The 23,956-nt window shown below is 41.2% G+C and overlaps 2 protein-coding genes across 3 annotated transcripts; both read left to right on the top strand.

Annotated features, from left to right (window-relative positions):
• The first annotated feature begins 1,529 nt into the window (after positions 1-1,529).
• On the top strand, positions 1,530-6,755 carry ube2j2 (ubiquitin-conjugating enzyme E2, J2 (UBC6 homolog, yeast)). Of its 2 annotated transcripts, XM_024270381.2 has the most exons (8): positions 1,535-1,688; positions 2,252-2,300; positions 3,123-3,253; positions 5,326-5,366; positions 5,463-5,565; positions 5,638-5,776; positions 5,854-5,934; positions 6,009-6,755. In XM_024270381.2, exons 3-8 carry the CDS (start codon positions 3,123-3,125, stop codon positions 6,297-6,299), a joined length of 786 nt encoding a protein of 261 aa, XP_024126149.1. In that variant the 5' UTR covers positions 1,535-1,688; positions 2,252-2,300; the 3' UTR covers positions 6,300-6,755. The 2 variants fall into 2 exon arrangements, with proteins under 2 accessions (XP_024126150.1, XP_024126149.1); XM_024270382.2 differs by lacking the exon at positions 2,252-2,300 and having other exon boundaries at positions 1,530-1,688.
• Positions 6,756-6,928: 173 nt separating this feature from the next.
• Positions 6,929-8,975, top strand: LOC112145254 (RING finger protein 208). Its single transcript, XM_024270383.2, has 3 exons — positions 6,929-7,916; positions 7,993-8,347; positions 8,422-8,975. Exons 2-3 carry the CDS (start codon positions 8,025-8,027, stop codon positions 8,519-8,521), a joined length of 423 nt encoding a protein of 140 aa, XP_024126151.1. The 5' UTR covers positions 6,929-7,916; positions 7,993-8,024; the 3' UTR covers positions 8,522-8,975.
• The last annotated feature ends 14,981 nt before the right edge of the window (positions 8,976-23,956 follow it).

Below are 23,956 nucleotides of genomic sequence, written 5' to 3'. Positions count from 1 at the left end.
ATATTTTCCATATTTTTTAAAGCTTTCAGGCAAAAATAAGATTATATGAAGAAGTTGAAAAGTTTGAAGATTTTGTTTCTGTTTGTGTCCATCAAGGTTTTAATAAATGTGCAAGAATTGAATTTTTGGCTTTGAACCCATTAAATGTTTTCAAATTTTACTGAAACTGAGTTTGGATTAATTAAAATGTACAATTGCAGCTACTAACTGATCAAGTCCAGTTAGATTAAATTAAATATACTTTACTGTCCCAAAGGAAATTTGTCTTGGACTCATAGTGTGAGTGGTTGGAAAGTACATTTGCACACAACTCAACACAAGCATGCATAAAGCAGAATATAAAGCATACAAGGTGTTAGAAGTGCCGTGCAGGATTTACAAAACTCTAAAACTTTAAAAGAAACTAGTTTATTAAGAGATCAAGTCATTCATTATCTAAGATCCAGAATTAAAAAAGTCATGTATGAAACAGGAAGCTCAGTACCTCTCTGCTCATTTTATTGCAAACTTTCCAAGATCAAAAGCTGGATTTGTGTGTCATGAGAATGGTGAAGGGTCTTTACTTTATTATTCAGCTTTGGGTTAAAAGTAAAAAAAACAAAAAAAAATCCTCAGGGCTTTCTTTCTGAATGCTGCAAAATTGCTGACAAACTTTTTGTTTTGCTCTGTTTACTTTAACATTTAATTTACATTCCTGGTAATTCTCCCTCTTCTGAGTTTTATATTCCTTTTACAGGTGACATCTCCTGTGCTGATGTCTTTCGCGAGTTTTCTGTCATCGCGTCTCTACAGCCCGAGAAGCTGAGGAGAAGGAGCACTCACTTCTGCAGTAGCACAAATCCACAGTGACCGGAACTGAACTCTACTGTGATCAAATGAGCTTTTGTCAAAAGGGAGATATCTGTCTATGAGAATAATGATTAAAAATAACATTACCAAACTTATTAATGAGTGAAGTGAGAATCTATAGATGCTAGAATTTTTTTTTTTTTAAATCTATGCATTAAGCTTGAAACCAGTCTAAGAAATTATTGTAACTATATTTAGTTTAAATTTTACATTTAACTATGTAAATATGCAATGTACTACACTTTAAATATGTGATATTGTTGATTGAATCTTTAAATGCAAGTATTTTTATTTTTAGATAATTTAGAGTAATGATGGACAGCAACATCCCCCAGTCCGTCCTTCATGCTTTTATTTTGAAATCCCAATTTGTTGACAGTCAGGTCACCAGATAAACATGCATTTAAAACCATCAATAATTGACTAAATGCATTAATTTTGCAAATATAATATTTGCTTGTGTATGTGTGTGTCAATAAATACTACAACATTAATATTTGTAAGCATTTTTATTTAGCTACTGGAAGCACAAAAAGCGTCGCTAGTGGTTCAAAATGGCACCATTAAGCCTGCTATGAAATAACTTTATGTACCTTATAGCATAACAATTATATATTTGCCGAATCAGAGCCTGAGGTTGAAATATTCTTGATTTCTTATGACAGAAAGAAGCTGCTCTTTTGAGCTGAAATGAACAGGAAGAAGAACCGGAAGTAAATGTGTCGCTCCTGCTAAAGCTACGTTGGTGTAAACGTCGTATCTGTTCGACAACAAAATTAACAGATTCTTTCGGGTCAGCGTTGAACAGATTTTTTTTTCTTTTTGGGGTCTTTGGAGAGGTATGTTTGTGTTATGTGTCATGCTTAAAAAACCGAGATAGATGTTTTAAATACATGTTTAGTTAAAGAACTATTTCTGGAAATCGCTGCTAAAGCTATGAAGCTAGGTGCGGCTAGCAATGGCCTATTAGCCGGTGGCTAAATGTCAGTGACTGTAGCCTAGTTACTGACTGTTGTTAAATAGATTGGTTATAAAAACTGACATTATATAATATGTCATTTAGAAGTTTAAGAATAATTTGATTGCGTGTATTTTCTTGTTTACCTACAACTATTATTTATTGAGCTAGCTTAATTTAGTCTTCGAGTGGCAGATTTAACGTTAGCATTGCTAGCTAAATAGCGGCTTAGCTTTGGTGAAACAAGTAGCATGTTTTTAAGGAAGTGTTACAGGCAAGGCGTGCTTTCGGTCTTGTTTATTACTTGTCAGCTCTTAGTCACATGATGACTGGTTAAATAATAATATGAAAATGAATTAAATAGTAAAGATTTGTCTTAATCAAAGTGGGTTTAGCTTAATATTTCAAGAGGTTCATCGATAGTGGTGTGCTTTGTGTCCACAGTAACAGCTCAGTGTCCAAATACCCCGTGATGTCCACTTAAAGACTTGAGGTGAATCCCAGTTTACCACCAGGCTAAAATAAAAGTTTAAAATGTTCTTACATTTTTTTTAATACAGTGAAGCTAATCCAGCTTCAAATCATTTACATTTGAAATAGTGCAAAAAGTAAACAAATAAACCACTAACAATAGGTTTTATAATGTCATTGTGCAGATTTATAAAATTTTTTAGTTTATAGAATGACAAAAAAATACACACTTGGTTTCAGTGTGTTAACAGATCGACATGGAAAAAAGGGAAAATAATAGCAAACTTACAAAACTTTTAAAATGTGTTTTTGAAGGACTCTACCTTTTTTACACTTTTGGATCAGACAGTTGTGGGGGCTGAACCAAATGAGAGAACATCACATTTTATCCAGTGTCTGACAAAAAGTGCGTTTTATGTTTGCACTGTCAAGTTGAAAACAAAGCGTATTTACACATCAACTTCCCTCCTGTGAATGAACTCAGCATATATACATATATAAAATCATAATTAATTTTTTTTTACCATCTAAGTCAATAGAACAGCCTATGGTTGTTGAGCTGGTTTAATCAAAAGCTTATAGCCTCTATTTTGCTTTAAAATAATCAAAACAGTTGAATTCAAACTCACCATTGGTCATTTTAATAAAATATTTTTATTATGGCACTTATTCACTTTTCATATGTGAATTGATAAACAGACAAAACTAATTCCAGTTGTTTAAGCTTTTAATTTTGTGCTCCCAAAACTGCACTTTTACCATTTATTTTTATTAGAAACGCATCAATTTAGATAAAGGGGGCTGCATATAGAATTAATGATATTTCACATTTTTTCACTTTCAGATGAACAACGCAGGGAATAAGAGAGCTCCAACTACAGCCACTCAGCGACTTAAGCAGGATTACCTCAGGATAAAAAAAGACCCAGTGCCTTACATCTGTGCAGAACCTCTTCCCTCCAACATCTTAGAATGGTACAATCCGCCTTTGCAGTTGGCCCAATTGTTGAAATGATACCTTTTTTTGGTGCATTGAACCATTGTGAGAATTAAGATTGCAGAAATGTAGTTTTTTTTTTATCACCATTTGTTTATTGAATTTAGCATCAAAGTCCTATAAAAATATTGATTTTATTAAAAACGAGACGCCTCTTAGCATCATCTATATTTAAAGCATTTCTCAGTGTTAAACATCAGCTGAACAAAAATGTAAAGATTGCAAAATGGTAGTAAAATGGGGCATTAACACGTTCATTCCCAATCAGGTTGGGTTAAACCAAATACCGTGCAGTCAGCTGGTTAGAATAATATAAATGGTTTTCTCTTTTTTGAAGCTTTATGGAAATGAAAGGAAAATATCATCTAAACATCAACTTGCTATATGAAATTGATGACATGCATTTGAATCCACAAATGTTGTTTTCATCTTTAGACAACATTCAAGCATGTTTATGTTTACTCTGTTCATCTGCTGCTGAATTTGTAATTTTCAACAAATATTTTGTTGTTATGTTATTAAGCCTTTTGCTCCACTGACTATAGACTAAGTCATTGGTTCCACTCTATAATGTTAAGGTTTTGTTGCACAACTTTAGTAAGGAATTGTCTGGGGTGTCCATCCATTCGCTTGACAGAAGGTGGGGGGGTCTTAGTATCTTGCACAGGACTATGCTGGTTTACAGGAAGGATGAATGAATAATTGATTGAACATTTGTAAGGTAAATACAGTAAAGGAGCAATTTCTGCTGCTGTTAGTGAGACGTCAGCTACTGATGAAGGTGTTTTGGTCCATCCCTCATGAGCAGATTGCTAGAGTTGCCTCTCCTTCTCCAGACGGCGTGTTTCTTCCACAGATGTTCCCAAAGGATCTCACAGATCTCGGCTCATAGAGGAACTCTACAAGATATCTCAGATTTTAGCAGTTCTTGATGTTTTTAGCTGTTTGTGTTTTGGATTATTTTTCAATTGGAAAACCCGAGACCACATTTTCTGACACTTGTCAGCACAATTGAATCCAGAATGCTCTGAAAGTCTTGGGATTTGTGGCTTGTTGATGTGCATTTTGGTAAATTCCAGGTTTTCTTCTTCTTGTTACTTACTTTCACCATTTGTGAAGCCCACTTTGGCTTAAGGCCGGGCGATCACTACCAAATCACTGAATCCATCAGATTGATGGTGTATGGTTTATTTAAGTCCCATTTTAATTCCATAAGTATTGATTTCTTTCTATTCAAAATGGGTTTTGTTTGGTAAAAGATTCTTGCCTCACAATCGATATTAACTAAACAAAGGGAGGACCTCCATTTTTGAAATGGAAATTTCCATTTTTGAAATGGAAATTTCTATTTTAAAAACAAACATAATTAATGTTTTATCTTAAACTGGAAAAAAGTAACTTCAAGGGAAATTGATTCATGGATTTGATGAATTGATTTTATAAGTTATTGTCAATTAATCCAGTTTTAAAAAAATCCAGCTTTAACGGTGCTCTGGACACTCATTTACTGGGACTTTTGGGTTTACCTTTAGTGCCTTTGAGGGGTTTTCTGGATTCTTTGATACCATTTATGTTTTACATCTCTTTAGTTTTTGATTTGTCTCTTGAGACAGTCAGATTTTCTGAAACTTCCGAATTACATGAAGCTGCTTGGATACGGTATCATAGCTTTAACATGCTTGTCTGTGATTTTCTGTTTCATCTCCTCAATGTCTACCATCAACCTTTAAACAGCCAGACTTGAATAAAATATCTCTGAGCTTAGTTTAGCAGGTTAATGATGTTCAATCTGTTCTCCAGGTCCCATTATGTTTTTATTCTAATTATTTTCTATTCAACAGTATGATTAAAATGTCTTATTTTCACTTATCTTTTACTTTTCAAGTTTATTTCAGTCACTGTAGTGGATTTTTGTCCACATTTGTTTTTAATGCAGGCCTTGTGAAAATGAAAGTAAACAAAATACAAGATTTGAAGATCATACTTCTATTTTAAAAGTCAAATCAGCTCCTTAGATGTTACAAATTGATGTTTTTGTCTATTTCTATAGGCACTATGTCGTCAGAGGGCCTGAAAAAACGCCTTATGAAGGTAAAATCAGCTTCACTCACTTATTAAAAAAAGAATGTCCGGCTTAGTTTGAAAGAAGCTGAGAGGTTGTTTTTAATGGTGTCTTATTTTTTTTAGGAGGGTATTATCACGGAAAACTCATATTTCCAAGAGAGTTTCCTTTTAAACCTCCCAGTATCTATATGATCACACCGAACGGGAGATTCAAGTGTAACACAAGGTACTCAATGACTTTATCGAGTTTGAGCTCTGAGGAAACCGCTTTAGAACGCTTTGATCTTCCCCTCCCCAGGTTATGTTTGTCCATCACAGACTTCCACCCGGACACGTGGAACCCCGCCTGGTCTGTGTCCACAATCCTAACAGGTTTGCTGAGCTTCATGGTAGAAAAAGGACCAACCCTCGGGAGCATTGAAACCTCAGACTACACGGTGGGTTGAGGACGGTCGGGCCGCGCTGCACGTTCATGTAAAGACGGAGTTGACTGAGATTTCACCTTTTATTGCAGAAAAGACAGCTGTCGGCCCAAAGCCTGGCCTTCAACCTCAAAGACAAAGTATTCTGCGAGCTGTTTCCTGATGTAGTTGATGTAAGACAATCAGTCGGTTAATTGTAGTGACCTTCTGAGAAACGTTCCAAACATCTTTTTGTTTCTTGTTCCAGGAGATCAAGCAGAAGCAGAAGGTCCAGGAGGAGCTGAGCGCCCGGACGCAGCCCCTCCCCTTACCCGACGTGGTGCCAGACGGCGACCCTCAACAGGCCCACTACGGCCTCGCCGCCATCAACGGAGGACCGGCCCCGGTGGGGGGCGCCAACCCCGCCCCGGGGCTGCAGCAGCCCAATCGCAACCACGGACTTCTGGGCGGAGCTTTAGCGAACCTGTTTGTGATCGTGGGCTTCGCCGCGTTCGCCTACACAGTCAAGTACGTTCTGAGGAGCATAGCCCAGGAGTGAAGGACACGGCGGCGGCCCCCCTCCCTGTCAGGCAAGCCCCCCGCCACCTCCAATGAACTGAAACTTTACAAACATACTACATGGGGAAGGAAGTTCACAACAAACACCACGGACCGCCGGAGAAGTCGCATCGCCCCCCCCGGGAAGGACTGGGAGTGGGACTGTGATCGACTATTAAAACGGATTTGATCCACTTTGTGATTGAGTGGTTTGGAATTGGCTCGTGGGTTGTGAAGGTTTTGCGACAGCGGTTCGTTTGTTCGTCTGCGGCACAAGCTGTGGTTCTGAAAGCTGCTGATCTTCTGGGAGGAGAAGATTCTGTTCTCCTCACCAAAACAGGTTTCTCTCTTTCTATTGGCTGATCCTGTGCAGGACGTGTGGAATTCTCTCCTTTGTGCTCAGTCAAAGCAGGTTGAAGCATCAGAGCAGCGACACAATAAAGCCGTTTGTTTCTGGTGTTGTGGAATTTTACTTTTCTTAAGAGTTTTGAACTTTTCTGTTTGCTAACTCGTGCGTAGAAAGCGATCATGAGTTCATCACAATGAAAGTCTGAAGCTCCACGGCCCGCTGCATTCGCTCAACAGCGACGCGTTTGGCTCAGATTCCATCATGTTTTGATCTTGTTTGGTTTCGTTTTCAACATCCGCAGATTTTTTTAGATTTTGCAACCTCAAAGGATGAGCTGTTTTTATTTCTCTGTTTTTCCGGTGTTTGAGGGGGGACAGGTTTTTCCCCACAGTCTTTGTGTCTGACATGAATCACAAACTGATTTTTTTTTGTTTGTCTGAGTTCTTCCTCATGCACTGATCCACATGAGTCAGGAAAGCTTTGTGTGTTTGTTCCTCTGCTGATTGTTGCACCAAAACTCAAATGATTTTATTATGTTTGAAATCAAAGACTGATGCAGTTAGAGCGCAGACTCTTTCCTCTCAACCCATGAGCCAAGCAGCACCTGCACCTTTGGAGACGGAGATTCGGAATCGGCTCTAATGACCAATAAAGCACCAGTTTGTTTAGGTCCAAATAAAGAAACATGAAGAGAACCAACATATTTTTTATTTCTGTATATTCTTTTTTTTTTCTGGATAATTTCCTTTGTTCTTATTTATAGAAGCACCTGGCTTGTTTGCAGTCAGACGGCTCATTTATCTGCTGATCATTTACTATTGTGCATCGCATTTAGGAAGAAAAAAACGGTTCTGTGAAAGCAAAACTGTACAAATTCTCGTCTTCAAACTGAGGATTTTTTGGGGGGGGGGTTCAGTGCTCCAAAAATGCCCACATTTCAGAGCTTCACTTTTTCTTGTGTGGCATTGTATGTTTTCATAGAAAATTCCAATAAATGACCTTGCTTTGGCAGGGCCTTCAATAAAAGGTGGCCTGAATCTGCTTGTGTGACAGTAACAATGGCTCTTAAAGAAAGGAATGAACAAAGGCACGTGGGAGGAATTCCATAGAAGTCCTGTTGACCTGGAGCGTTGCCTGAAGCGTTCTCTGGAAGTGCTGGAACTTGTACCACTTCCTCATTGGGGCGTTCTTAAATATCGCAGCAGCACCTGAGCGCTCACACTTTACAGCTTTCACTACAGCAGCAACTTCACTTTGAAGGAGCGACCTGTAAGTCTTCCTTGCATCTATTTTATTTCACTTTACTTTTACAATCTGATTTTCTAATCTTTTCTTTTCTTTGCAGTGCTTTTGTTGTGAAAGGGTCTTCCTGTCGTCATGTTTCTGACTGATGAGTTGGAGTGCATCGTGTGTTGCTGCGAATACTCCCGCAGCGACCGCGTCCCGCGGATCCTCCACTGCAACCACACGTTCTGCGCTCCCTGCCTGGAAAAAATGTCCACGCTGGAAGGGCCGCTCTACACCGTCTCCTGCCCCATATGCCGCTGGATCACCTGCATCAAAGCCAGCCTGACGCTGCCCGGCTCCCTGTGGGTCAACACCGAGATCTGGGACCAGCTGTCCCACAAGCCCAAGGAGAGGAACGACGATTTCATCAACCATTTGAAAGACACAAAGATGAAGTGCAGCTCGTCCACAAAGTAGGTCTATTCTTTTGACCTGGAATGTTTGGCTTTGACCTCAAACGTCTAAAATCTGATCTGTTTCTTTTCAGCTTGCATTCAAGGCAGACTGGTTTCAAGAGAGCGCTTAAAAACCTGCGCAAAGTCTTCAAAGTACATCGTGTGCGACGAGCACACATACACAACTGCTGAGCTGCAACCACCTGAAGGACTCTCATCAAGGACTTTCTTTACCTGATGGATAATCACGCCGCGTTTGTGCCGGCGTAGGCGGGCGTGCCGAACAGCTGCTGCCGGAGGAGGAGATCTGTTTTCTGCAGATCCTCAGACGAGGAGGACGACGTGTTTGTACATGCGAACGGTACATATGCTGAGTTTGAAACGGTTTCCTTTAGTGTTTTTCACTGCTTGTAATCTAGTAATTTATTGTAAATATTGTCTGATTATTTATATGGAAATTGCACGCTGCAGGTTCCCTTTGTGTAATACCAGGTTTCTTTAAAAAAAAAAACAAGAATCTACTTTGTGTTCTGCTGACTGTGATGCTTGTTTTTATGTACATTTCTAAATTAAATAGCAAACATCTGTGAATGAAGAAGTATTTTTGACATACTAAAACTGATTAAAAATGTCTCATACTGATGCATCTAAACATTTGTGTGACTCATTTCAAACAGAAAGCAAAAGCAGATTATTTACAGTAAATTTCTTTTGAATTTGAAATCTTATTCCTCAAGAAATATTTAAGATTTTATTAAGAATATGACAGTACATTGACACTTAGTTTAGTTTTTTAATATTGACAGAAAAAGAAATAATCCAACTTTTTATTCCTCTTTATTTATCTAAAAAAAAAAGCATTTTGGGGGATTTTATCAAAAACTCAAAACATTGAATTGAAGAAGAGTCAGAGTCTAAAATTACATTTCAGGTGTTTATGTTCTTTTATTTACTGTAACTTTTTAACCGTTGACTCAGTAATTCCAGTAGATCGAGCTGCTTTTGTCCTTCAAAATCTACTGGAATTATTGTGTCAACGGTTGAAAAGTTACTGTATATTCTGTTAATATTTCAGCTACATGCTAGCTGTTTAGACTAATTTAGGCTTTTTTGTTGAGTTTTTTTAAGCTGTTTTGGAGTTTATAGCTAATATTTCCCCTACATGAGCTGTTTTGGATCATTTAGAAGTTTTTTGTTTTGTTTTTTAGGCTGTTTTGGAAACTAGCTAAGATTTCAGCTAGATGCTAACTGTTTAGGTTATATTAGGGTTTCTTTTTTTTGTTTTTAGGCTGTTTTGGAGTTTAGCTAATATTTTAGCTACAGACTAGCTGTTAGGCTAATTTAAGCTTTTCTCATTTTGACTACAATTTTTTCAGCTACATGCTAGCCTTTTTGGCTAACCTAAGTGTCCCTTTTTTAGGTTTTTAAGGTAAATTTGACATTTAACTAATATTTTAACTGGCTATCAGCTTTAGTGTTTTCAGCTACTAGTAATTTCAGCTATCACCTTCAGTATTTTTAGCAATCAATTTCAGCATTTTCAGCTATCAGCCCAATTATCTTCATAGATTTTGTGTTCAACTGTCAACGCCTCAGGTGTTAAAGGGTTAAAAAAAAGGATAAAGTGATGGTTCATTTTTCTCAATAATCGTTTAAGCTTTATTTCTAACTAAAAAGTCAAACCAGTTTTTTCATACTGAAATAAAAACTTAAGGTATTCACTTACGCTTTGACTGACTTCCTTTTACTGAAACAGCTGCTTTAGTTCTTTAGAATCAATTTTAAATTTCATTGAACATAAACTTCTCTAACTAACTTGGTTTTTAAAACAAGTTGCCCTAAAAAAAAATTTTGTGCAAAATTGTGTATGTTCCAAGAACACATTAATATGTTTACACTAGCAGTATAATATCGCTTTATATCTATATTGTTTTTAACCCGGAACCCATTAAATATTTACAGTCTTTCTATAGAATCATAGAGTTTACTTTGGCCTTTATAAATCTTTTGTTATCAGGAACTTCAACTGTAAACAACAAAAAAATAAAAGTTTTTATCAGACGAAGAGAACGTGTGACCTCCTTTCCAGTCACATGATTTATTAGGAAACAACTCTGTATCGGTTTAATGGGGCAGGATGGAAAAGAAATGTTAATGTTTACAGGAAAAATAGTATCTGTCAGCCCGACTGGTTTTGATGTGTCACATATATGGTAAAAACATCAAAATGAAACCAAGTTCCGATTCTGGTTTGTGTACGGTGACTCGCATGAGTCAATATTGGACACAAATACAACAGGAAGCTTCGTTGGAATTTTACTGAAAAGTGTTATTAGGAATTGTTGGTCATATGAGCCGGAACCTGGAATTCCTGGACCAGCAGGACCTGATGGGACAGATAACAGAGTAAAAAGGTTTCTGACCCTTATTATTCTGGCTGCCGCAGTAGTAAACATGTGGTTTCACTTGTTTGAAGTGAAAAGGTCGTCCCGATGGAGATTGCTGCTCTCAGTCGACCAAATCTGTAAGTAAAAAAACATTAATAGAAAAGGGAATAAAGTCAAATACAAAAATCATTCAAAACTGCTCCAGCAGGAGGCTGTTCAGGAACACATTTCTCCCTAACTGCCTTTAAAACGCACGTGTCAAAGTCAAGGCCCTGGTCATGACCGAAAGAACGGAATCCCGACTACAAGCAGGATCGTAGGGTCGGGTGTAGGGAAGCTCGGTCACCAGGAGAGAGCTCAAAGCAGAGCCGCTTCTCCACACTGAGAGGAGCCAGTTGAGGTGGCTCGGGCATCTGCTCCGTATGCCTCCTAGACGCCTCCCTGGAGAGGTGTTCCGGGCATGTCCCACTGGGCAGAGGCCCCGGGGAAGACCCATGACACGCTGGAGAGACTATGTTTCTCGGCTGGCCTGGGAACGCCTCGGGGTCTCGGGGTCAGCGGCCAAATTGAGTTCACAGGTTCCAAACTAACATCATTGCAGGTAATGCTATATATCTAGTTCATAATTATGTTAAAAAGTTACGGTTTTTAGCTTTTCTAAGGTGTGTTTTGGATTTTGGCCCCTTGTGCGATTGAATTTGACACCCCTGCTGTAAAACATCTGTAACAGATGTGATTTGTGATAAATGCCGATGCTTTTCTTATGAGTCTTCTGTCTTTTTTACTGTAAACAGTAACTTGGCGCCTCCTGTAGACTTTTTATTGTAAATGATGTCACGTTTTATTTGTATGTAACTTATCTTGAACTTTCATTTGTTTTTTTTTTAGTGTTACTGCAAACTCTGGTCGTCTTAAATGAGAAATTGTTCTCAGTCAACCTAGCTGGATAAATAAAGGTCCAACAACACATTTCTGCTCTTTCAGAACCAGAAAAACCCTCCTCAGAAGCTGACAGTATAACAGCAAAGTTGCTTCAAGCTAATAAAACTCAACTCACCTTTATTTATTTAGTACTTTCAAAAAGGAGACAGCTAAAACAAAGTGCTGAACACAAAAACATAAAAGACAACAACGCTAAGTCAAGATAAAACAGGATATATGGAATATTGTTTTAGGTCATCGTTAAAATTTTTAACAAGTGTTGCTAGATCTTTGTGATTAGTCAAAATGTTTGTGTGTTCTGCAAATAAAATAGGAAGTGTGGTTTCAGTGATATAAGCCAAAAATCCCAGAGGTCCTTGAATGGATCCTGGAGGAACTCTGAACATTTTGTACATTTCTTTTACCTAAATCAATTTAGTGACACATATTGTGTCCTATTAGTTATGTAATTACACATCCAAAGTAACATAAAAAGACATCAGTATTAAAGTAAAAAAAGAGTAAACTAACCTAAACTTTACTAAAACTTTATTAAAATCTGTCAGAATGTAAATATTTTGAGAGATTTTTGTGTGCCGCGTACCACAAGAAATAGACTGTATGTCAACACAATTAGAATTAAGATGCTGGATATACAAGAACCAGTTTTGGGCACATACGTGTAAAAGAACCTACTTTTTCCAAGAATTACATTATCCAACTTCAAAAATAAAATTGTGATTTATTTTCAAGATGTCTGCCTCTTGCATACCAATTTACACAGTATTTGATCTAAATTTTCTTATAGAAATGCTATTCTGATTATCTACTTTTTGAAACATGGTTTTGGATACAAGGAATTGAAAAAAATGTACAGAATAAAATTCTATTGTAGTATAATGAAAATTGATGCAAAAAACACTGTCATGTCAAAGTTGCCAATCGACATGTTAACATTAATGTCAACGTGTTGTCATCTATGTCCAAGATCTCATGTAGTAAAGAATCTAGCTTTCTTGTGTGCACAGCACTGGGTGTGCTACCTAAGAATACATTCATATTAATGTCGAATTATTTTTTAATAATGTGTAGGTTGAAGTTCTATGTCAATGTCAATGAGAGCGTTTACCAGGATTGACAAGTCGGCCATCTTGAAAAATGGCAGCCATCTTGGATTTTTTCTTCTGTGCTTTTCTTCTAACGTTTGCCTTGAATGTCATTGGTGCCAAATTTTGGTGCTTGTATCACCATGAGAAAAATTAGTAAATCTGCCTCACTATGGAGCCTCCTCCCAGTGTGACATGCCCAGAACACCTCTTCAGGGAGGTGTCCAGGAGGTATCCGGATCAAACGCCAGAGCCTTCTTAACTGGCTCCTCTCGACATAGAGGAGCAGCGCTCCACTCCGAGCTCTCTCCGGGTGACCGAGCTCCTCACTCTATCTTTGAGGGAGCGCCCAGCCATCCTACAGAGGAAACTCATTTCAGCTGTTGGTACTTCGGATCTCGTTCTTTCGGTCTGACCCAGAGCTCATGACCATAGGTGAGTACTGCTTGGACCATAGGTCATGACCATAGGTGAGTACTACCCGGACCATAGGTCATGACCATAGGTGAGTACTACCCGGACCATAGGTCATGACCATAGGTGAGTACTGCCTTGACCATAGGTCATGACCATAGGTGAGTACTGCTTGGACCATAGGTCATGACCGTAGGTGAGTACTGCTTGGACCATAGGTCATGACCATAGGTGAGTACTGCCCGGACCATAATGACCATAGGTGAGTACTTCCCGGACCATAGGTCATGACCATAGGTGAGTTCTGCCTGGACCATAGGTCATGACCATAGGTGAGTACTGCTTGGACCATAGGTCATGACCATCGGTGAGTACTGCTTGGACCATAGGTCATGACCATAGGTGAGTTCTGCTTGGACCATAGGTCATGACCATAGGTGAGTACTACCCGGACCATAGGTCATGACCATAGGTGAGTTCTGGCCGGACCATAGGTCATGACCATAGGTGAGTTCTGCCCGGACCATAGGTCATGACCATAGGTGAGTACTGCCTGGACCATAGCTCATGACCATAGGTGAGTTCTGCTTGGACCATAGGTCATGACCATAGGTGAGTTCTGCCCGGACCATAGGTCATGACCATAGGTGAGTACTACCCGGACCATAGGTCATGACCATAAATGAGTACTGCCCGGACCATAGGTCATGACCATAGGTGAGTACTGCTTGGAACATAGGTCATGACCATAGGAGAGTACTGCCTGGACCATAGGTCAGGACCATAGGAGAGTACTGCCTGGACCATAGCTCATGACAGAGAGATATAGTATGTCCTTTCCATCAAACTCATTTTGACAGGTGACCTTTGACCTCCACATTCCGAAATGATGACGTAACAATTTGATATCAATTTGATAAACTTTATATAAACTTCATATCAAATTGATATAAACTTTATATAAACTTTATATCAAATCGATTTTAACTTTATATCAATTTGATATCAAATCGATATAAACTTTATATCAATTCGATATAAACTTTATATAAATTTTAATTTTTTGGTTAGCATTGGCTGGCTCTGACATTGGAGAAGGGAGGCGTCGCTACGTTTTTCGATTCGTACGGATGTCCGCCAGAGTTTTATCCTACCGCCATCCTCGAGTTTTTGAAGAGGCGATCGAACAAGATCGTGTATCACCGGCGTCAACTTCAACACGTCTTTTCCATCATTTGCGGCCATCACTGCGTTTATTATCTTCATCAACGGGGTTCCGGATTAAGTTTTGATCAAGTCTTAACTACGTACGACGGCGACGATGTTATAAAACACGATTTTATGGTGTTTGACTATGTTAAAAAATATAATCAATGTCTTAGGAATAGAATCTACCGCGCTTCGAAGCAGGGATGCTGCAGGTTGGGGTATTAAAGGAATGTTTAGTTAGGAAGGAATGTTTAGTTCAAAGAGAGCGTGTAAAAATTCAGACCAGCCGGCCTGCTAAACGGTCGACGATTTATTTTACGGCCGGGAAAGGTATTTCATCAAATCTATCACATGAGACCCTTTCACGGGTTTACCTCTGTAAACAAACTCCCCTTTAGAATTCCAACCGTCATCTTGAGGGGAAATTTTTCCGAGAATGTACTTTGCATTCTGTTGGTCGCGTGCCGGCAGACTTTTTTTACCCCTTTTTTCCTCCGCTTTGGCGTCGTCTTTTTTCCGAGCGTCAAATGCGGACGGGCCCGCCGCCGCTCCAGAGGGTGAGGGGCTCTAAGGGTCAGGAGTTTCGCATTCTCCCGGCGGAGGAAGAGGCCTCGGGAGGTGTTGCTGTAGCAACCGCTGCTCTCTCCCCTTGTTTCCCCAAAGAAAGATAAAAAAGCCTGACGAGCCAAAATATTAATTTGTAATTTATCCCGAGGGTTTTTAAACAAAACCAGAAAATTACTGTTTAAGCCAATGGTTCGGCTGTATTTCCCCTGATGAAATATGTTCTGCGTGAGCAGGAAAACACTCATGTTTCTGTGATGTCTGTACTGCGTAAATATTTTTACCACATCCGGATGATCGGCGGCTTGAAACATCACGTCGTCCAAAATGACCAGATGGCTTAGGTGAGAGGGGAAAAGTTCAGGGTCTTCAAAAGAATCGGGCAGACCTTCCACAAAAGTAATGTTTTTATTCATTTTCTTCAAATCAGAATACAGAGGTTGATAATTACTGTAAATCCATACAATATTCTCGGGTACAAAATTCAAAACACAATTTTCCAAAACACTTTTTACAAAGTAAGATTTTCCACAACCGCTGGGTCCTACAATCAAACACGAAAAAGGACCCGTAAATCTGTCGTCAAAATTGACCTCCTCCATGACGGGTTGTGACTCTTTTTTTTTCCTCCTATTTTACAATCAATAGCCGAAAGGTAAAGTGGTCCTGTCCCCAAAGAGACGTCTCTTATCAAACACCACCTGCAGCCGTTTGGAGAATGTAGAGTTTTTCAAAACAAAGCCCTTTTTATCACGTCTGATGATCCGCTGGGAAGCCTGCAGCGATTCTCCTCGCAAGCCTCGCAAAAATCCAACCACCAAATTTTTAACGCCGTCGAAATGAACGTGTTCGGCGCACTCTCGAGTCTGGATGATCCCTTTGACTCGCAGGACCACTTTTTTGCGATGTCGCGTCTGGTACGCGTAGCTCTTTGGGCCCGCGGCTGCAAATTCCTGAATGACGTCCCCGTTCAACTCATCCGTTAGATCGCCCAAGTACGGGCCAAGTTCAAGGAGGGGTTGACCCTCTTTTGCCGAGTAAATCAGACTGTCTGTGTCCATGTACAGAACGCGGTCCTGCAAAAGTTCCAGGTAGCCGTACAGCTTCAGACGCGCGTACGCGGTGGTGAACGAGGCCACAAACACATTGTTCGAGTTCCCCGGCGGAGTAAGACAACGTTTGTTGTATTTCCATTGAACGAGAGCGGCGGTATCGTTCAGAAAAGCGAAATATTCCACATCGCATTGACCCGAAAACATCAGTTGGAAAAATTATTTGGGGTCTTTGACTATAACCGTCTGAAGAAGATTTATCCTCTGTCCAAATTTACCCCATAAACTGTTCAGACAGAGCTTTGACACTTGCCTCCGAGCCTGGTTAAAACAGATTTTCTGAGGATCCAATCTGATGCCCTGATGGAGTTCGTAGTCACAAATGTAACGTTCTCGACTCTCGCGGTCTCCGACGTTGGGCGGGTACCCCGACGCTTCCTGTTTTCCCTTTAAAAACGTGTTAATGTATTCCGTAAAGACGGAATCGCTTTTGTTTTCAAAATGCCACACTTCGTAAATTTTGCAGACGGCGTAACCCTTCTCCAAAGCTTTGTTGAACTCTACCGTTACCCACACGGCGCTGAGAGCTCTAGCCTCGTCATCGTGACGGCACTCTCCCTCCTGGTTGTTGATTTCTGCGCACGTCCTGCAGAGGGTAAAAACGAGTTTTTTTGTGAGGTTTTGTAAGGAATAATCGGATACAGCAGCCCTCTCGGCGGGTAGACTTTGGCTTTGATTAAACAAAAGTAATTTTGAGGGTCGTCAAAATTGTCGTGAATGACGGTGGGGTGACCGAGCGGGTAAGCAGAAGTGGCATTTACGTACGGGTACAGGGACGTCACATCCACGTAATGAACGTCTTCGTTTTGGCCCGCCGCGTATTGCAATTTCACGGGACACGTTCTGCCTCCGTAAAGCGAATCCCGGGGCGAAAGAGGCTCGGGAGGTTGAAACTTTTCGAGAAAGCGTTTTACCTCTGCGTTTTTTTTGGATCAAATCGCGCCAGTCGTGCTCCCACATGACGACAGTCCGGACGTTGTAAACGGTTCCATTTTCTCCAGAGCATCCGAGTGCAGCTGCTCAAACGTCACCCCTCTCAGCGGACATTTGTCGCGAGGTTGAAAACACGAGGGGCAACCGTGAAAAAAGCAACCCAAAAATTCAAAAGCAAATTTTACCCCGTTGTGTTCCAGATACCCGTCTGTAAAATAGGGGCCGATTTGTTTTTCAGGAAATTTTAGGAAATTGGTTCTAAAAACCTTCATGCACGCTGAAGCTACGGTGATGCAGCTGAAGGGGTCGACCTCACAATCTGTCACGTACTGACTTCTGAACCTGGAGCAGGCTTCTGCCAAAATTTCCACATCATTTTTACAGTAGAGAAGAGCCTCCTTCTCAAAGAAAGACGTGTTTTGAAGCTTCGTCGTACCATTTGTGAAAAGCAATTTGTTGATCGTCTGACATGCGTTCAAAGCCGTAGTCGCTAGCCGGAGGAAAGGGGCCGACGTAGGTTAAACGTTCCTCCGAGCTAAAACCGTGAGGGAAATAACCCTTGCTGCGGTTTTTGAAACCCAGGGCGCCGGGCATGTCGCTCAATTTCATCGTTCGAAAAGACAAAGAATCGATAAAGCTCAAGTCATAATCTTCGTCTTTCAGACTCAAAATTTTTCCTCCCGTCATAATAATTTTAGGCGTTAACCCTAAAGCCGTCATGGCGTTGAGGATCAGATAACCGTCAAAACCTTTCGAGTTGTGAGCGATCAAAACAGCCCCTCGAAACTTTGGTCTTCTGAAATGCAAAACAAATTCTCTGACGCAGTTCAACCCGAAAGATGACCACCATTCGCCGTTTAGAGTTTTGCTGCAGACCAGAAAGGGGGCGTGCTCGTCGTTTTTGTCGCGAAACGTTTCAAAGTCGTAAAAGATGAGCTTTTCGTTATGATCTCGTGCGGGGGGTAGAGGCTGAATGTAACACAGGTGATTTTTAAAATCTCCCTCTATTTTTTCTTTGCAGATTTTACATTTTAACGTCTCGCATTTGTGTTTCTCTGCAGCCCCGCGGATGGGTATGTAATACGTTCTTTTGCATTTTTTACATCGTTTGTACGAGTCACACGCGCTGGAGGAATTCTCTTTGTGTTTCTCAAAACAGTGCCGGGAGCGACAGATTTTGTTACAATCTGGGCATTCTTTCCTGACACCTCGCACGGTCAAACAGCGGGGATCGTTACAGATGGAACAGTGTCCGACGCAATCGTGACGGTGAGGGTTTGTGTAAGGTTTGTTGCAGAAATTGCTCACAAATTCACAACCCAGTAATCCTTTCAGATTTTTTACCCCGTAGTAATGATGTTGAAACAAAATAGAAAAAGCGTAGCGGACCTGTCTGAAAATCCAGTCTTGAAATGCAAGAGAGGTTTTTGTAGAAAATGACAATTTTACGTTTCAAAGCGTTCTCAAATTTGGTCACGTCGCTAAAAGATACGGGCGTCTGTTCGTCCAGATCGGCTAAACGTTGCAGCTTTCTGCCTTTCTCTACAGCTTGAGCGTCTGTACAACCGGGATGGAGCAGGTGTGCCAAGTTGATGGCAAAGCACAGCTGGTCGTTCCTAAAACCGACGTCGTAAAGATGTCTCTTTTTCTTGGCCAGTATTTCACAATCTAAAGTTTTTTCGAGCCTTCTTTTGACACCCCCTCTAGGGTTGTGCTCAACTTGAACGACCAACTGAAGATCGGCGTCTGAAGCTATGCCGGCGTTAGATTGAATGACCCGTTCTAACAGCTCTTCAAAAGCCGGAAGAATGGCGTCTGCGCTTACAGATTCATCCGTTCTCAAGGTGATGTGAGAACGCACTGAACGAGATCCCCGCGTTCTGCATCCGCGCTGACCGTCTCGGCTAACTCTGCCAAAACATTGACCACATCTGTGTAAAACTGTGCTAAATCAGCAGTGCTACTGAGATCAGGCACGTTAAAAACTCTCCTAATTTCAACGTTGTTCGCGAACCACCCGTCTAGTCTGACCCGAAGGCGTTGTGGAGGTTGAAGGGCAATCGCGCTCATCACCGTCTGACGCTTCCTCCACCCCGTAGCCTTCCTGAAACCTGAAGGACGGGTCAGGAGACGGTTGTTCTGTTTCGAACGGATGATCCAAAGTGTTTTGAAAATCATTTTCATCTTCTTCATCCGTTAAAACTTGCGACGGTGTTTGAGCACACGCATTTTCGAGAGGGTCTGATTCTCCGTCCAAGTTCTGCAGGAACTCCAGCAAAGAGGGGGCAGGCAAGTCGGCGTAAAAATCTGGCGGGTCTGAGTCATCATCCATTTGCCATTGGACTAAAGCGTTTTCTATGGGCGTGAGTGCAAATTCAGGTTGGCGCGTCGCAGATTCATCATTTTCTGTGGAAAATGAATGAACGGGCACAGAAACATCGGCTTCATCTGTCAATTCGTGGTCTGGGTCAAACGTCACACCTTCTAAATCATTTCTGGGGGTTGCTGAATGTGACTCGTAAAGTTCAGAACTCATTAGCCGTAATTCATTCAGAGCCCTCAATGGTTCATTTGAGTCCAAAGAGTCATTGGTTTTCTCAGAATGGCGGCTGCTGCGGTCGAGTTAGGTCTGAAGTCCCCTGCTGGAGCCTTGGACCGGTTCAGGAAACCAGGAGGACGCACGGACTGATCCTGGTGGAACGACTTTCTGAGGGAGAGCTTCCCGTGCTTTGGAGCAGCACCGGGTGGAGCAGCGACGCTCAGAGGTCCGGTGAAGACGGCCGGGTTTTTCTGGACCACGCGGTTCTGAGTTTCAACTTCCCCCAGGAATTCTGTAAGTAAAATGATTATTTTATGAAACACACACGCTCGAGCATTAAGAGAATACGCGTCATAAGAGAAAGAACCTTACCCAATTCGGGTTGACTCAAGTCGATAAAGTCTGTGAGTTTAAAAATGAAGAAATACTGGCGGTTAAAAATGATGTAAAGGTTAAAATAAATAAATAAATATTTCTTACCATCAAAGAAGTTATCTGTTTGATCGCGGTGAACATCGGCTCGAGTTTCTTTAAAAAACAAAAACATGCTTTGCTTAAGAATGTTTCAAATCAGTTGGATTTTCATTCAGAAGTTTTACTCACCTCTGGCCTTTCCGTTGGTAAAAAGCGACATGACGCTCAGAAGTTTGGAGGATATGTCTGGACTTGTCTGACTCTTGGTCGGCGTTGGGAGTATTTATCCAAGAAAGCGTGGGTGTTGGGGGAGAGACAAAAGTTGTACCCAATTGATGGGGGTGTTACCCGGGTTCACAATAGGCTTCCTGCTTCCTCTCCCATCATCTACTAAGGTCTGTACATGGTTGTTGGTGGGGAAGTCTAACTCCCCTTTTTCTATCTGCATTCTCAGACGCTTCTCTATCAGAAGGTCCACAGGTGTCGGAATGATTGCCTCTTCTTAGGAACAGACGACGGGTTTCTTCCTTTCCCGCAAGCTAAGATCATTAAGGTATCATCAGTCAGTAAGTGTTAAGAGTGAGCATCAAACAAATGGAGGATCTCATCGCTTTTTTTCTTTCTGCACATCGAGGAGAAGACCCGCTGGTGTTCGCGCCCCTTAGGAAACAGACAGCGGGATCTCCTTTCTGGTTCCTTTCTCGCCACTACTGGGTGTCGTAAGGCATCAAAAGCGGAGGGGGGACTAACTGAAATAAAGTCTACTTAAAGAATAACGGTTGAATTCTTTTATTTCCTATTCATCCCACCATCCTTGTCCGGAAGAGCTCAGAGGAGTGGATCAAGGGAAGGAAGGGGGACCTGTCATAAAAAGGGTACCCCCCCCCCACTCTGCAGGCAGGCACTCAGGAAGGTTCACGGAGCTGCAGAGACACCTCGCTTGGAATGCAGAGACTTGTGACTCGGAATGCAAGAGGGGTTTGATATAAAATTTATGTCGATTTGATATAAAGTTTAGATCTAATTGATATAAAGTTTATATCGATGTGATATAAAGTTTATATAAAGTTTACATCAAATTGATATCAAATTGTTACATCATCACATCGGAATGTGGAGGTCAAAGGTCACCTGTCAAAATGAGTTTGATGGAAAGGACATACTATATCTCTCTCATGACCGTAGGTGAGTACTGCTTGGACCATAATGACCATAGGTGAGTTCTGCCCGGACCATAATGACCATAGGTGAATACTGTAACGACGATCGACCGGTAAACTGGTGTCACCGCTTCATGTAATAAAAAGATTGATGGTATTTCTAGTCTCAAAAGGAACATGTCTCCTGTTTGTCAGATTTAAAAAAAACATACTACCCACACACAGGAGACAAGTTGGCTGGTAGATAAAATAAAATCTACAGACAAAAAGTATTATAACAACATCAACAAATAAATTATAACATCATATTACACAGAAATACCATAGGTGTTTTACTTTTTGAATTTTTTTTCTGATTATTTCTTTTTCTCTGAAAGTGAAATAGCAGAAAAGTAATCTTTATTTTCATTTAACTTTAAAGTCAGTTTAAAACATGCTGAGAAAACAAGGACAGATTTACTAGAAATGTCCCAATTCTGCCTCCAGTTGATCACATTTTATATTAAATCCAAACAAAGAAACGGCCTCAAAACAGCATAATGATTATTGTTAAGATATGTTAAAAGTATGAGTAAAAAACTGTGTTTTAGAGCACAAATGGTTACTTTAAAAATATTTCCTTATCTTGTGTCATCTCCACATAAATGCACAGAGCTCGGACCGGGAGAGTGCCTGAAGCCGCTTTTGCTCACCAGAGGCAAAAGGAGGTGGATAAAAGGGTGACAGTTTATGAGGGCGGGGTCGAGTCTGATTTCGGCGCCAGATACCGCTTCAAAGGTGCGGCCTCATAAGGCTCTTCAGGGTTGTTCAGCAGTGTGCCAGTGTCTATATGGGCGCCCCAGCTGGCGTCTGAGGGAGGTGAATTTTCACGGGCACTGTCGGGTAACTCCGTCAGGGGGGTTGGCCACCCCCATCATCGGGTCAGCCACTGACAGGCTCCCTGAAGGCATGTGACTGGAGACATTAACACATCCTGGGCGTGTTGCAGCCTCAAACATGAAGCCCAAGCAGTGTGGTTGTTTGCTCCTGCAATCTTGTTCCAACTCGTGCACGCTCTCGATGGCGGCCTGACTGTGTCCATGGTGAGGAAAGGTTTACACTCCATTGCTCATTTTTTAGCTCTGATTATAAAAAGGAAACGGTGAGTAGCTAGTATGGTGGTTAGCTTCAGCAGCTGATGTTCTGTGACAAGCCAGCTACTTGACTCAAAAAGCTAATGCAGCTTTGGCTAGCGTTCGGCGTGGTGCGTTCAGTGGCGGCAAAGAAGTTCTCATGCTCAACATTGTTACAAATCTCTGTTACCCTTGCCAGACAGAACTACTGGAGGTCTGAACGTGGCAGACAAATCCTTTTCCCTTTTGAGACGGCTCTTTAGCTTCAGGGTTGGCCGGCCTTTTTTGACGATGTACAATTTCTCTGGAAAAGTCAATCTTAAAGATGACCTGTGCATTCTCCCCCCTCCCCCACCCTCTTCCTTTTTTCTGTCCAGTCCAAAAAGAAAGAAAAATAAATAAAATAAAACATAATCAATATAAATAAAGTTTAGTATGAAATACAACAGATGTTTATACTCAATAAATCCCCTCTCACTGCTATTTATTCCACTTTGCACATTGTAAATACATATTTATACCTGCTAAAGCACTCTTGGATGGATGCAAACTGCATTTCGTTGCTGTGTACCTGTGCCATGTGCAATGACAATAAAGTTGAATTCTATTCTATTCTATTCTATTCTAAAATCTGCCCAACACAAGAAGTTCTCAGCCCACATCTGTTGGCTCAGCTGTTGGACAGGACAAGTTAAAAAAATAAATAAATAAATAAATAAATAAAAAATGACCTGCGCAAAAATCTGCGACTAAATCAATTTCTCCACCTTCTTCTATTGAAAGAAACAGCCCGGGCATAGAGCTGTGAGAGAAGCTGACAGAACAGTTAAAAACGATCTAAACCAGGGATAAGAAACTCCAGGCCCCGAGGCCCGTATCCCTGCACGTTCCCTAGATACCCTGCTCTGGTGTGTTCTAATTGACTGGACACACCAGAACCAGGTAATCAGTCATGAGTGGAGCTTGGAAATCTGGAAAATGGAATGGAAATCTGAACGTTATCTCCATCTGTCTGTGGCTCAGTTTGAGCTTTAACTCCAGAGGGGGGAATGAAAACAAAAGTGGGGGATCTTTTTATTATTGTCTTGATGAAAATAAGAAAAACATCATAAGTCCATGAAGCTAGAGCGGTCCTGCGTGCTACAACGGGACTTGCAGCGGATCGCCGGGCTGCTGGGCAGCTAACCGCCCACACCCTGGTTAGTAGACCTCGCTAGATCTGCAGGGCGCCTGGACAGCAGCGATCGCTATCAGCTCTGCTGGAGTTTAAGCAGCAGCAACAGCTATTAGCTCTGCCAGAGCCTGAGGGGCGGAGCTCACTAGCTCACTAAGATATCCTCCGGCAGCTGGCTAACGTAGCCGTCTATTCGGCTCAATGAACTCTGTGACGGGCTAGCAGTCTGTCCAGTGTGTATCCCACCTTTTCCCAACAGTAACTGGGACATTTTCCAGTAACATGGGTTGAGAAAGTGCATGGAAGTTCATGACGAAAATCCTCGCATCGATCGGCCATCTTCAATGTTTGTTTCTACTCTGTGATCTAGTCACTAAAAACGTCACATGTATTTTTTTGCTGGTTCTGGTGGTTTTCAGATGACTTTTGGGCCGGAAAACTCTGCAACTGTCTGGGAACAGTGTTTGGGATTCACATACTTAGATTTGGTTTTGCTTTCACACCACCCTCTGCATTTATCCGGACTTGGGACCGGCACAAGAACACACTGGTTTGTGCCTTCTTGAGGTTGCATTACACACA

The sequence above is a fragment of the Oryzias melastigma genome, linkage group LG5 (assembly GCF_002922805.2).
Source record: "Oryzias melastigma strain HK-1 linkage group LG5, ASM292280v2, whole genome shotgun sequence".
NCBI lineage: Eukaryota > Metazoa > Chordata > Actinopteri > Beloniformes > Adrianichthyidae > Oryzias > Oryzias melastigma.
This window is presented reverse-complemented; position numbering and strand designations above follow the sequence as displayed.